Below are 16073 nucleotides of genomic sequence, written 5' to 3'. Positions count from 1 at the left end.
AATTAAGGTAAAGTGTCTCGCCCAAGGACAGTACCACAACAGCACAGACCGGCCTGTTACTCAGATTCCCCAGAAACACAAACCAACCCTGGTCCCTACCTCGAACCACATACCTGGGATCTTCACCTGAGGTTACTGACCAGCGCTGTAACCGGGCGACCTATTGTGGCCCCTAGTCATTAATTATAGATAACACGACACATTATGAGTTTGTGATTTGTTTAATTAATCTGATTTTCTTACAAATCAAAGAAGCATGGAATCAACAATAAAATTCAACATTCAGAACTAAACAAAGACAGTCGTTAGCTAAATATGAATCTTCCTGAATCGAGTAACAGATCAAACTCCACTAAAACAATCTCAGGTTAAAACAACAGGAAACCACCTTACACCAAGTCCATACCTGACTGTACCGGACATCTCAATACCGGATGTTGTCGATAAAAAATAAGATAATTTTTCATTAAAATTTTGTCTTCACTTTCATAGTGAGATTCATTAAGTTTTCATTTGTGGACCAATTAGGACAACATTAAAACAGTAAAATAATACTTGGTATAAGGTCAGTTGCAGTTTAAAAGATGCAGATGCTGCATTGGAATTGGTTTTGATCACTTTCGTAATTCCATTGGCAGTTGTTGGATATTGCACAACAGAACGGGTTAATTATCATATATACCCTAGACTATTGCAGCCAGATACAGCCCCTTGTATGAGAGTTTTTACATGGAAATTAAAACTCATTAGGACTTGCCATAAAAGAGAGAATCGCCCAAAATATCTGTTGAAATGGCTGATATATATATTGGTTCAATTAAACTGAATATATTGGTAATATAGATACTTTCCACATTAGAACATATTTACATTATAATCGGGGTATATTCTGAATATGTCTGGTTGCTAAGGTTTTCTGGGTTATGTTGATGACTAGAGGGACGAAACTTAATCCACTAGAGATGTACTCGACACCTATACCTGTATACTACAAGGTCACACTATATATACATATTATTGGGCGATTCTAACTCCTTATGTATGATCAGCTTACATGGTCTACACATAAACATGGTCGTCTTTAATGCCTCCATAAACATATTGCCTTTACATTTAAAATCTAAATAAAAAATGCAATCTTGCATAATTAAAAAACTCATATTCACAAACTCTTATAATAATATCAGTGTGTTATTAAAGCTGTTTCAAGAAAAAGTTAAAATTTGAATTAATTTCTTTTCTTTTTTCAATTCTGGTTAATTTTATCAAAAGTCAATAGTACAATGCGCTTGATTTTTTTTTCATGATGTTTCATGATGTGTTTTCTGAAGTCAAAATATATCATTAATTGTCATTCATTTATTTTGTTAGGAAATGTTTTAAAGATGTCTTTAAAATAATATCAATTTCCGCGGATACCACCAAAATACCACCAAAGTAACTGCAGGTACACATCTGAGATATATAGTTACCATGGTTACATACTACACACTTGCCGACAACACTAATATGTAACGAGAAACATCTATAGGGACGATGACGATGAGTATGATAAGATGACAATGGTTAGATTTCTGTTACACTAACATCATGACGATTAGAAATGCCTGTTGAGAGTCTGAATGATGAATATTAAATGTACAGTATACATGTATTTAAAACCACATGAGTGTTATTTACATTGGGAAAAGCTGCTAATTCAAACACAATTACTAAATATAAACAAAAAACAAATTTACATACAACATTACAGTCCCCAATGTCCTGTTCCAGTGGAAGCATCTCTTTGATTGGGACTTCCTTTTAATCACGTATAATATATATTTCACAGAAGTTTGCACATGTACAATTGTTCTTTCAGAATGTTGACATGACAAAGTAAAATAGACACATTTACCACCTTCCATGGAGATTGTACTGTAGTACACATCCACACATCTTTTATGTACAAATTCACTAAGTGTGCTACATTTATAAGCCTTAAAATAGTGGGGGCCTAATTATAAACAAAAGTGTAGTTACTTTTTATAAACAAAAGTTTAGGAATATATGAATATTGTGTTAAATCTTATATTTATGGAATGAATCTTCAGAAGCACTTGGCAAAATGATTTAAACAATTTCTTTGTTTAATGAATTACAAATAATATTATACTAAGTATATATGTCCCTTTATTTTTCAAGCCTTTATTACATAAATATTCTGAGAGTTGCCAGAAACTATACGCTTTTATTCTTTTATAATCAAATCTTCAGACGACAAAAAAAACTATTTTCAACCAATCAATTTTGAAACAAAACAGAAGGCATTTTTTTCTACGTTACGTAAAGTTATCTCCCTTATAAGGCACAGCAAACATCCGCATACATATCACTATTTCAAGCTTACCTTACAACTTGTCAATCTAAACCCTCTAATGTATCACCATCTAATCTATGAAACAATTACATCTATATTACTATCCCAGCACAAGCTGACAAATTTTGATCTTAACATGTTTTATTTTCACCACAAATTTTCATATTCACATCAACTCCAGCATTTATGGCACAAATTAAAGAGATGCCTATTTCTTATCAAAGCTGTTCTAGCCAATTAACAAATTACATTTAATACAAAACGTTTAAAAAAGAGGAATTCAAATTTAAATGCAACAATATGGACAGAGAGACCCCTCCTCCCTCCCCCACCAGCCTGGAATAGGTACGTAGGGCTGGCAAGTATTGGTTCCTAGCTCTGTGACCCTGTTAGACAAAGCCTTACAGATGTGAACGGTAGGACCACTATTGGGATGGTTGTGTACCCTTCTACGTTTCTGAAGAGATCGCAGTATTATAACACTACATTAAGTACTTGGTGTATGTCCACGACAAACTTGACCCTCCCTGAATTATTATTTAGAAAAAGGACAGTTGTGTGTGTGGGACAAAATAGGGGTTCAGCAGAATTTAATCGACACTCTGATTTGTTTGGGAGGTAAATCCTAACTGAAGAGCATTTTTTTTGTAGAATATGTAATTACATCTACTCATACACACTTACACAACACATCATTCGTTAAGTTAAACATTACAACTCTACAATCTGTGGGATAATACTGGCGGATTCCCACACAATACAAACATACCTGACAGAGCCGGTTTAAAACTTAAGATATGGGACTTGGAACATTACTTGTGATCATAAAATATTCAACATAAACATACACAGTCATACAGCTAAAGAAAAAAACGTGTCAAAGTAACTGACAACATACTTGAGCAGAAAAGACTCTTCAGGTCTTCCAATTGCTTACATTAAAATATATATGCAAGCTGTGATGATATTGCAAATACCATTCTCTCTTTATATGAGTTTAGCTATCAGGTGGTGAAATGAACAGTCAAGTGTTGATATTAACCAAAAGATTTTTATTATAGTGATAAAATTATTAATTATTCATATTTTTTCACAATTTTAAAAATAGTATTTGAAATATTCTCTGCTGAAGTTTTTTGATTAAGTGTCCATGGCCATTTTCAATACATGATAAAAATAATTTGGACAATTTTATATAAAACTGGTCACAGTATTATACTGTTCACTCAGCGTGAAGATATATATGCATAGGAATGACAATGACATTGATCTTTTTCTACTCTACTTAAAAAGAATGTTTCAATCAGGACGTTTTATAAAGAAAATTGGATTTCTGATTTTGTCTGGATCCCAAGATGTAACTTTCTAACAGGAAAAATATTTAATCTATTAATTCTACTTACTTAGACTAACTAATTGTAAAAAGTCAAATAATCCAATGAAAATTAATCAGAAAAATTTCAGGGACTAAATTTTCCTGGGGCCTGAATCACAGAGATCAGACAGGAAACAGCTACCTATTACATTTTTGTTCCGCATAACCAGTCGTAGTATGTGTTACTTCCCTTTACACACGCGTTCATCACATCTTAAATTTCCCTCTTTGTATCACTTTAAAAAACAAGTTTTGGTATTATTTTTTTTCCCATGGATGCGTACCAGATTTATCTTTTTTGATGAGAGTTTCCAGACACAGATATTCAAGATGGCACAATGTCCAGTGTGACCCCCATAAACTTGTAAAAGATGCTCAAACAATTCATCTTGACGTTTCCACAGCTATTTTACAACGTCTATCACAAGTCTTTTTGTCACCGATCTCTTGTTTCTTAATTTCAGACTTGAATCTCAGTGGCCATTGATTGCTGTTTTCTTTCCATTCACTTGGATTAAACTGATTCAATAGTTCAGTCTTCATGTGACAACCAATTCACTGTGATTGCGATCAATATCTGGGTCTTTCATCTAGCATACATTTTCCTCTCTTTACAGAAACATTTTCAGCATTGTCACAACTGCAACTAGTGTCAAGGATCCTAACGGGGCCATCTGCACTGATCCGTTCAAAGCACCAGGCTCTGAAACAAGGAAAAATCACAGCATCACATAACCACTCTTGTTACCAGTTTTACAACATCTATTACATTAACTCATTTTGAAAATACCGTATATATGACCTAATGAGGGCGCAGGGCGTGGGTAATTGACAGTGGTGAGCGCCCTTATTAAGATTTGATATTCTGAAGTTTACTGAAACAGACTATACCTTACAACAAAGTACCGAAGATATTGTGGAAACAGTAAAATATTCAGTCACAAAAATATTCCTGATGAAGATATATATTCATTATCATTTATTAAGCTTAAACATTACTTGAATATTTCTGTAAACTTGTCAACCATGCTTTATAAAGCTAGCTGTTCTTCAGAACAGAGAACATATGTTCCATCATTTATCTTCAAATGGAACTCTTTGTGTTGTATTTATTGACACAGGTGATTTCCCAGATCATATCAGCTTGAGAAAGGATTGTCACGGCCACAACCAGAGTGTTGAGACTTACTTCGTTGGATTTGGAGTGGGTGTTCCTTCTGGAAGTCACCGGTTACAGAGTCCTTGATCTTGATGAAGTATGTTTCATCAAAATGTTGCTGTTTCAGGTTCCTCACTTCTAGTGAACTCCAGACACTGTTCTTTCCGTTGCTCTGAGAACACAGACATTTAATAATATTTTATACTACCATTTGATGCAGTTTGCAAATAAACCTTTGGGTGAAATGGAATTAGTTTTATACAAAACTATAAATAATGAGTCTGGATTAACTACCCCTAGCCATATTTAGACAAAATCCTGCCATTCCTTCAGAAGATTTTTTTTTTTTTTTTAAAGAATTTGTCCTGTTTTCCCTAGTGGGCCTCTTCACTCACATGATCATCAAGAAATAATCCCCCTTCACTTAAGATGCTTACCCCCTAAATTTGAATAAAAGTCCACGATTCCTACAAAAGAAGGATTTTAAAGAATAGGCCCAATTTCCTCAATGTACCCAAGGCATGCAGTCCTTTGGGTCTCAGAGCCAGTGTTTTTACAGAACTGAACCTCCTTCACCTGGATACTTCAAACCAAACATCAAGACTTAGATCAAAATCAAAATCCACCCAGCTGACAGGACAAGTAAGGGTTTAACTCTCGTGTAATGGATACTGTACCAAGGCTGACGGGCAGTGAGCAAAAATGGAGATTCATGCAAACGACAGTAGAAATTTTATACAATATGATTTTGAAGACAGTCTGTTCCGACACAAAACGCTCATGAATATTTCAGGAGTAACCTGAGCTACTGGTGAGAAATATCTTACCTTACGATCCAGTAAATGTCACATGACTGACTATAATCATCGGAATATTTACAATAGAGGAGAGGGACAATGCATGCTAACTACCCTTCAGGGATAATTGTTTACAGGAGATTCAAGTTTTTAGTCTTTTATTCACCGAATGTAATACAGCATATAGGTTATACAAATACATAATACCATAATCGTACTGAACGTATTTCTCAAGATGGCGGAGGCTAATTTCTTACACTATAATAAGGAATTATCCTCTGCCATACTGAAAAGATTTTCATACTGGTCACGTTATCTTGAATTATTGTCTTTAAATATCTCTGCCATCTTGAGAAGATTTTCAAACTGGCCATGTTATCTTGAATGATTGTCTTTAAATATTTACCTTGCATCTGAGGTCATAACCTATGACCTTGGGTCCTCCATGCTGGAAGGAGTTATTGGTAGTTCCAGACTTCCACTCGACCTTCTTGCAAGTGACATCTGCTGCGACAACTGTGCAGTTCATAACTGCCCTTCCGTCATTAATGCGAGCACTTGTGGTCCTGCACCTGATTTCTGGCTCAACTATAATGAGAACAATGTCCATGTATATCTTTATCTCCATGACACTCGGATTAAGGAACAAACATTGTAATGTTATTATCACGATCAGTTACAATCAGAGCCATCCATTTTATCAAAGGAAGATAAGATTTATTGATTGGGCTTGCAAGTTAAAAAAAAAGCTAAAAAAACAAAACAAAAATATGTTGAAACATTTTGATTGTAACTGTTATTTAGGAAAAAATAAGCAATAAAGTGTTAAAGTGCTACAGTAAAAATTAAAAATCTTATTCATACCAGCTGTTGCCCACATTCTGTGCATAGTTGATATATATGATTGAAAGTATTCAGGACAGTAAATGTTGAATAATATCCGAGTTGAAATAAACAACTATACAAGCATGCTGGGTATTTCTAAAGCATGTCCCCTATCAGTCCCGCTTAAAATATTAACAGTGACCTTAATCCAAAAATCCTGTAACTCTAACTTGGGTCTGTAGCTAGTGATACTGATGTTACAACTTTCTAGAATGACAAAGCAGGATAAGCATTTAGCTTCATCATCATGTAGACCTATCATGGTCTCCAAGTCATGTAGAGCATACTTGGTTCAGTCTAAAAAGTCACAAAGTCATGGAAAAACTGCCATTGCTAAGCTTTGCATATGTATGATTGTATTATAGATAAAACATTGATAAATTGTGATGACTTGCATCCAATCCTTTTGTGTGTTGTTTATGCAATAAAATTAATCTTAATTCAAACAAGGAAGGAAATTGTCAACTAAGGGAGGGAACTCCAATATGTTCTTATCTAACACAAAGCTTTGAATTCTGATGCTCCAATAAATTTCCGACACAATTCTGAATTCAATTTGTCACAGTACATTTTGTACTCAATCAGCGTATTAAGTAGCAGAAATAATTATTTCAACACCAATGTATGATCAGTAATTAGTCACTGAAGCGAAGTTTCAGTTGTATTTGAAATTCTGAATATTAAGATTAACTAACCATCTTCAATTTTGAGGTTGAAGTACAAAGAGTGTTCCTTAAATTCTTTGCGGTTGACCAAAACGTTGCAGCCCAGGTTGGTATCCGCAGTTGTCAGGTTTACTGTGGCACTGGTTTCGGTGCTTATTCGGTTTCCATCCCTAAATAATGTATACTCAGGTTCTGGATAGCCCTTCTCAGCCACACAGGTCATTGTGTACTTTCCACTCAGCAATGTGACGGAGCTTTGTGTTGCCTCTTCACTTCCGTCATCGTGGATCAGTTTCACTTCTTTGCCACTACCAACCTTGGTCAATGTCAATTCCACACGGCCAACATCTGTGGAAAAATATCACAACTGTCAATATCAAACCTTTAAATAATTTACACATGCATGGTCTTAACTTAAAAACATTTTAATATATCACCTCTCTGTCAATCATATCCTCACGAGTCGTCATTCTCGGCTTTTCAAGAGACCACCATGCATGATATGGTATACACATGGTTCATACAGATTTTATATAATGAAATTCCAGCACTTTTTCTCATTAATTCTCTAGGTACATTATTTGTCCAAACTTGTCAGAAGTTTAGGCAGGTCATTTTTGCAGTAAACATGATGAAAATAAAGATTTGTGCTCAAAAGACTGTGCTTGAACTAAACAAGAGGCCCATGGGGCCTGTATCGCTCACCTGGTTGGATTTGACCAAATGTCAAAATAATGTTCATGTTCAATTCCTTTTGTTTGTTAACCTCAAACAATGCTATTTATGGTTATAGCGTGGGGATCCCAACTGCTTTAAAGAAATAATGAAGTCCAGACTCTCTGAGTTTACAACATGCATTTATAACTTTATGACTAGTAGTGATTTAAGGGGCATCTAAACAGCAAATCCAGTCAAAACATTGATATTTTACAGGCCTATAAATCCCTATTATGGTGCAATGTCACAGAAGTAACATGATGAACGTTTAGTATGTATCATGGCAAACCGTGGGACTTGTTATTGACATGTAATTTGTTAAGCTGTTTGTACATTTCAACAAAACGTAAGAAAAATGCATGTTTCAGGGGGACATAATTAACTCATTTGTATCCCATATATTACACAAACTTGCCATGCCGTTTTGCTCACAAGTGTCTAAAGCACAAAATAGGAGCATTGGTTTGACCAGCTTTGACGTTATTATATGTATAAACGCTGTTTTTATTTTGACCTTGAATTGCAAATGGCGGTCGTGAATGATATCACACAAATATGGCATATTAGGAGGTATTTAAAACATCAAAAATGCTCTTATTAGACAATATAAAGTATTCTTGATGTGGCAAGAAGACTGCTTTTATGAAAAAATGTTCAACCGTTGAGTTTGGGGTAAAATAAGCCTATTTCTGAAAAAGGCTCCAAACTCACCAGTTTAACAAATTGACTTCAAAATGTTCATGTTACTATGATAAGATGTCTTAAAAGTACGATACAGGAGTATTGTTATTAACTGAAATGCCTCCTCTAAGCCATATTTATGTAATATTATTCTCAGCCGCCATTTGCATTTCAAGGTCAAAACAAAATAAGTGTTTATACGTACATACAGTAAAATCCGGTCAAACAAATGCTCCTACCCTGTGCTATAGACACTTGTGAACATAACAGCATGGCTATTTTTCAGGTTTGATAATTTGCGTGACTTAGAATTATTCCATGCTACATCTTACCACAAAGTTACTCTATAGAAGAAGCTGGTAGCATCTATAGCATATTATTGGTGATTGTAAGAAGCTACATGTCCAAACAAACATTTTGGTATATTACATCACATTTTTTGTGCAAATCTTTAGGTATTTATTCGTATTTGAAATTCAACACTATTCTGCTATATAGATGACCCTTAAAGGAATTACCTCTATTTCCTATATGGGGCCCCGCCCCTTTTGCCCCTCGGGGGTCAGAGTCACCATTTATGCAAAATCTGTTCCCCTTCCCCCAAGAATGTTTCTTACCAAATTGGGTTCAAATCCATTCATAACTTTATGACTAGTAGCGATTTTAAGGAATTACCTCTATTTCCCCATTAGGCCCCGCCCCTTTGGCCCCTTGGGGGTCAGAGTCACCATTTATGCAAAATCTGTTCCCCTTCCCCAAAGAATGCTTCTGACCAAATTGGGTTCAAATCCATTCATAACTTTATGACAAGTAGCGATTTAAAGGAATTACCTCTATTTCCCATATGGGGCCCCGCCCCTTTGGTCCTTTGGGGGTCAGAGTAACCATTTATGCAAAATCTGTTCCCCTTCACATAAGAATGTTTCTGACCAAATTGGGTTCAAATCCATTCATACCTTTATGACTAGTAGCGATTTGAAGGAATTACCTCTATTTCCCCATTAGGCCCCGCCCCTTTGGCCCCTTAGGGGTCAGAGTCACCATTTATGCAAAATCTGTTCCCCTTCCCCAAAGGATGTTTCTTACTAAATTGGGTTCAAATCCATTCATAACTTTATGACAAGTAGCGATTTAAAGGAATTACCTCTATTTCCCATATGGGGCCCCGCCCCTTTGGCCCCTTGGGGGTCAAAGTCACCATTTATGCAAAATCTGTTCCCCTACCCCAAAGAATGCTTCTGACTAAATTGGGTTCAAATCCATTCATAACTTTATGACAAGTAGCAATTTGAAGGAATTACCTCTATTTCCCCATTAGGCCCCGCCCCTTTGGCCCCTTGGGGGTCAGAGTCACCATTTATGCAAAATCTATTCCCCATCCCCAAAGGATGTTTCTGACCAAATTGGGTTCAAATCCATTCTTAACTTTATGACTAGTAGCGATTTAAAGGAATTGCCTCAATTTCCCCTATTGGGCCCCGCCCCTCAGGCCCCTTGGGGGTCAGAGTCACCATTTATGCAAAATCTGTTCCCCTTTCCTAAAGGATGTTTCTGACCAAATTGGGTTCAAATCCATTCATAACTTGATGACTAGTAGCGATTTGAAGGAATTACCTCTATTTCCCCTAATGGGCCCCGCCCCTTTGGCCCCTTGGGGGTCAGAGTAACCATTTATGCAAAATCTGTTCCCCTTCCCCAAAGGATGTTTCTGACCAAATTGGGTTCAAATCCATTCATAACTTTATGACTAGTAGCGATTTGAAGGAATTACCTCTATTTCCCCTAATGGGCCCGCCCCTTTGGCCCCTTGGGGGTCAGAGTAACCATTTATGCAAAATCTGTTCCCCTTCCCCAAAGGATGTTTCTGACCAAATTGGGTTCAAATCCCTTCATAACTTTATGACTAGTAGCGATTTAAAGGAATTACCTCTATTTCCCCATTAGGCCCCGCCCCTTTGGCCCCTTGGGGGTCAGAGTAACCATTTATGCAAAATCTGTTCCCCTTCCCCAAAGGATGTTTCTGACTAAATTGGGTTCAAATCCATTCATAACTTTATGACAAGTAGCGATTTAAAGGAATTGCCTCAATTTCCCCTATTGGGCCCCGCCCCTCAGGCCCCTTAGGGGTCAGAGCCACCATTTATGCAAAATCTTATCCCCTTCTGCCAAGGATGTTTCTGACCAAATTTGGTCAAAATCCAATAAGAACTTTTTGACTAGTAGCGATTTGAAGCAAATGTTGACGGACGGACGACGGACAACGGACGCTGCACCATGGCATAAGCTCACCGGACCTTCGGTCCAGGTGAGCTAAAAACCAAACATTGCAATGTGGATATTATGAAAAATTAAAGTAAATAATGCTGATGATTTAATAATTTTTAAGGAATCTGAAAAAAAGTATGTTTACAGAAAGTTAATATTTTCAATTCATTTGGTGAATTTTCTAAAGCCATGAAATACATGAAATTATATCCCTAATCATATTTTATGCTTGTACAGTATAAAAGTTTCGGTGTTGAGGGACTTTTTGTTACAGTTCAGTTTTCAGTGTTGAGGGACTTTTTGTTACAGTTCAGTGACCAGTTTTCGGTATTGAGGGACTATTTGTTACTGTTCAGTTTTCAGTGTTCAGGGACTATTTGTTACTGTTCAGTGATCAGTTTTCGGTATTGAGGGACTATTTGTTACTGTTCAGTTTTCAGTGTTGAGGGACTATTTGTTACTGTTCAGTTTTCAGTGTTGAGGGACTATTTGTTATATTACTGTTCAGTGATCAGTGTTGAGGGACTATTTGTTACTGTTCAGTGATCAGTGTTGAGGGACTATTTGTTACTGTTCAGTTTTCGGTATTGAGGGACTATTTGTTACTGTTCAGTTTTCAGTGTTGAGGGACTATTTGTTACTGTTCAGTTTTCGGTGTTGAGGGACTATGTGTTACTGTTCAGTTTTCGGTGTTGAGGGACTATTTGTTACTGTTCAGTTTTCGGTGTTGAGGGACTATTTGTTACTGTTCAGTTTTCAGTGTTGAGGGACTATTTGTTACTGTTCAGTTTTCAGTGTTGAGGGACTATTTGTTACTGTTCAGTTTTCAGTGTTGAGAGACTATTTGTTACTGTTCAGTTTTCAGTGTTGAGGGACTATTTGTTACTGTTCAGTTTTCGGTATTGAGGGACTATTTGTTACTGTTCAGTTTTCGGTATTGAGGGACTATTTGTTACTGTTCAGTGATCAGTGTTGAGGGACTATTTGCTACTGTTCAGTGACCAGTTTTCAGTGTTGAGGGACTATTTGTTACTGTTCAGTGATCAGTGTTGAGGGACTATTTGTTACTGTTCAGTTTTCGGTGTTGAGGTGTACTATTTGTTACTGTTCAGTGACCAGTTTTCGGTGTTGAGGTGTACTATTTGTTACTGTTCAGTGACCAGTTTTCGGTGTTGAGGGACTATTTGTTACTGTTCACTTCAGTGATCAGTTTTCGGTGTTGAGGGACTATTTGTTACTGTTCAGTTTTCGGTGTTGAGGTGTACTATTTGTTACTGGTGTTGAGGGACTATATTTACCTTCTGCGGGTTTGACACTGAATGTTATATTCCTGTAGTACTTTTTTTGGCCTTTGGTCTCGTTGACACATTGCCACAAACCGGAATCCGATTCTTTTAGATCTGTGAATAAAAAAGTACATATATCATACAAACTTGATCTATATACATAGCATGCATACATAAACGTCATGTCATCATTCAAAGAGATTGAAGTCTTTGTGAACATTTTAAGATCTTAAGTAATCCAGACATGTCATCAACTATGGAATATAAATAGCGAATCCGTAAAAATTCCTTGGGTGTATGCATGGAACAAATGCCTTCCTCTTTGTATTACACTATATAGTATATATACACACTGAGTTCGTGACAAATTACTGGGCATTAATTCCACACAGACTATCTCACAATACAGATCTAGAGCACAGTTTCATTTCTGTGATCATATATTTCCCCTGAATGAATTCCATATATCTACCCTTTATTTGCCTCTTTAAGTACAGTAGTCGATGAAAAAATAAATAATGTATTAAACCTATCAAAAATATTTCATTATTAATCCAATTTAGAATAAGACGAAGTAAATTGCATGTAAAAATATAGCTACAGCTCCAGTTTTGGGAAATGCAGTTTCTACTGCAATATGCCGTACGTGTTATCTCTCAAGCCATTGTATTAATGTGCCGACTGTTGGATATATATGGTATACTAGTGGTATATGACCTTCTAGTCTTTTGATTGGTCAAGAATTCAAACTTTGACCCAAGCTGCAATTGTTACTGATATCATCAATAATCAAATGATGTCACATCACAGGGTCCCTCCGACCATCACCTGTACACCTTATTTGCATATGCAAAACAAGAGTTGGCCACGTTTCTAATTCCCTTTGCATTGATTCAAGTCGATATTGTTGAGGTAGAAACAGGTCAACTGATTTTTGGATATGGAATTTATTTTACACTCATATGTTATTTTTAAAAAGTCACAAAAGACGCTCGCTAAAGCTCGTGTCTTTTGTAACTTTTAAACAAGAGACCCCAGAGGGATCTTGGCGCCCACCATTGGACGATCTTTATAGGTTCCATGTCAGATTGATCTTTTCTCCATTTTCCCCTTCCTTTTACTAATCTGTGTAAATTGAGAAACATCCCTCTAGTACTTTTCAAACAAGGGGAAGCTGTATATGAAATTTGAGAAAGATCCCTTCAGTACTTTCTGAGAAATAGCGATAACAATCTTCAATTGTCAAAATCCAAGATGGCTGCCTGTCAGCCATGTTGTTTTCCAATTGGTCTCAAAATGAAATATGCATAACTAGGCACCAAGGGGAACCTACATATGAAATTTGAGAAAGATCCTTTCAGTACTTTCTCAGAAATAGCGATAACAAACTTCAATTGTCAAAATCCAAGATGGCTGCCTGTCGGCCATGTTGTTTTCCGATTGGTATCAAAATGCAATATGCATAACTAGGCACCAAGGGGAACCTACATATGAAATTTGAGAAAGATCCCTTCAGTGCTTTCTGAGAAATAGCGATAACAAACTTCAATTGTCAAAATCCAAGATGGCTGCCTGTTGGCCATGTTGTTTTCTGATTGGTCTCAAAATGCAATATGCATAACTAGGCACCAAGGGGAACCTACATATGAAATTTGAGAAAGATCCCTTCAGTGCTTTCTGTGAAATAGCGATAACAAACTTCAATTGTCAAAATCCAAGATGGCTGCCTGTCGGCCATGTTGTTTTCCAATTGGTCTCAAAATGCAATATGCAAAACGAGGCACCAAGGGGAACCTACATATGAAATTTGAGAAAGATCCCTTCAGTACTTTCTGAGGATTAGCGATAACAAGAATTGTTTACGGACGGACGGACGGACCACGGACAAGTACTATCACAACTCGGGATCTGCCCACATATTGTCATATTTTCTGATAGTAAATTCTGTTTTATCAAATACAGTTAAACTTGTATACATGCAAAGTTCGGCTTTTCATTATAGGAAAACACTGTAGACTTACTTGTGAAATTGAAGTGGAATATCGCCTGAGAATCAATGGTTTCCAATTTCATTGAATAAGGGGGGTCTGGGTATGCATTTCCTGCCATAGGGTTGATATTTCTAAACAAAACCACATCATTTGGTTGCCTTACGAAAAGATGTGCATTGTCACTTAAAAGTCCAGCCACCGTCATGTTAGGTTTACATGTTATCAATTCGAAGTCGCCTACCACTAATTTCCTAAAATCTTCTGAGCACTCTGAAAAGAGAAGAAAATACAGAGTCATTTAAAAGTCAAATTTAAACAAATAAATTAAACCAACATTTCATAAACTTTTATTTGCATGTGATTTTTAAAACTCATCTCATTTACTATCACCTCATTTACTAGCAATGACTATAGCCAGATGTTCTTGTATATAGGTAGGTATAGGTACCAAAGTAATTGAATAATAACTGAATAAAACAAAAGGCCCCAAAGGCAGGTATATATACATAGATGAACATCCGACCTCTCATTGGGATATTTGAGCAATACATAGAATAAGAATATTTTAGAATTTACTGACTATATATTGGTAACTAATATTACCAATATTTATTACTGGTTTTGACACTATGTAACAAAATTGAGGACAATATTCTTTTCGCAAAATTTTATTTACTGGTTTTATATATATATATAGTAGTTATGGACAATTCATATCCTGTTGAAAAACATTTAAACTTTTACCTAAACTCTACGAATTCGAATTTCCTGGCCCTATTGGGGCCTGTCCTGAGTACCCGAAACCTTTACACTTAATTTAACCAGAAGATCGATGCTCAAGATCAAATAATATGTCAAATTTCTCATATATCTAGTATCGAGGAGTTTTTCCAGTATAAACTTTATTTGACCCTGTTCTTTCCATGCTGGTTACAATCCCTTTATCCATATAAGGACATTTCCCCAAGCTAGCATACTTATTGGAATCAGTTCCTTTGCCCTAATTGGGCTATGCATAAGGACACAGGCCACACATATATTCAACTGTCTGTGAAAGATCAATCAGAACGGGCCACGCATATATATATTCGACTGTCTCACAGTCTGTGAAAGATCAATCAGGACGGGCTCGATGATGATACAAACGGGCCACGCATATATATATTCGACTGTCTCACAGTCTGTGAAAGATCAATCAGGACGGGCTCGATGATGATACATGGCGGCAGGCCATGTATATTCAGCTGTCTGTGAAAAATCAATCACTATATATGCCAGGGCCATGCATATTCAACTGTTGGTGATAATGAGAGATCAATCACGGGCCAGGTGTAGCTTCAGCTGTCTTTGAAAGATCGACCAGGACGGGCCAGGCATATTCATGCCCAGCTGCCTGTGAAAAATCAATCAGGACATGCAGGCCAGGCATATTCAACTGTTGGTGAGAATTCGATCAGGACAGGCCACCAATATTCAGCCGTCTGTGAAAGATCAATCAGAATGGGCCACCAATATTCAGCCGTCTGTGAAAGATCTATCAATATGGGTCTAACATACACTGGTACCCAGAAAAGTACTAATTTCCTCGTGGAATGCCTAATAATTAGGCTTTCCCGATTATATTCGTTCTTTCACGAGGAGATTAGGTATAAAATGAGGAAATTCGACCTTCCACGAGCATTTTAGGCCTAACTGAGGACTTTAGGCATTTCGTGAGGAGATTAGGTATAAAAAATATATCTATAGCTGTCTGTGAAAGATCTATCAAGATGGGTCGTACATATATCTAGCTCTCTGTGAAAGATCGATCAAGATGAGTCGTACATATCTATATATAGCTAGCTCTCTGTGAAAGATCGATCAAGATGGGTCGTACATATATCTAGCTCTCTG

At 36.5% G+C, this 16073-nt stretch overlaps 1 protein-coding gene across 1 annotated transcript in view; it reads right to left on the bottom strand.

Annotated features, from left to right (window-relative positions):
* Positions 1-205: 205 nt before the first annotated feature.
* The window catches only part of LOC117343136, a 37891-nt gene continuing 22023 nt past the window's right edge, over positions 206-16073 (bottom strand). Inside the window, exons 2-7 of the mRNA XM_033905452.1 lie at positions 14211-14450; positions 12202-12303; positions 7271-7588; positions 6097-6278; positions 4924-5065; positions 206-4437 (exon numbers count right to left, since the gene is read on the bottom strand). Of these exons, the coding sequence (XP_033761343.1) occupies positions 4346-4437; positions 4924-5065; positions 6097-6278; positions 7271-7588; positions 12202-12303; positions 14211-14450 (1076 nt within the window). The 3' untranslated portion in view covers positions 206-4345. The remainder of the gene's footprint in view (positions 4438-4923; positions 5066-6096; positions 6279-7270; positions 7589-12201; positions 12304-14210; positions 14451-16073) is intronic.

The sequence above is a fragment of the Pecten maximus genome, chromosome 15 (genome assembly GCF_902652985.1).
Source record: "Pecten maximus chromosome 15, xPecMax1.1, whole genome shotgun sequence".
Lineage (NCBI taxonomy): Eukaryota > Metazoa > Mollusca > Bivalvia > Pectinida > Pectinidae > Pecten > Pecten maximus.
Note: the sequence above shows the minus strand (reverse complement) of the source record. Positions and strands in the feature narration are given on the sequence as shown.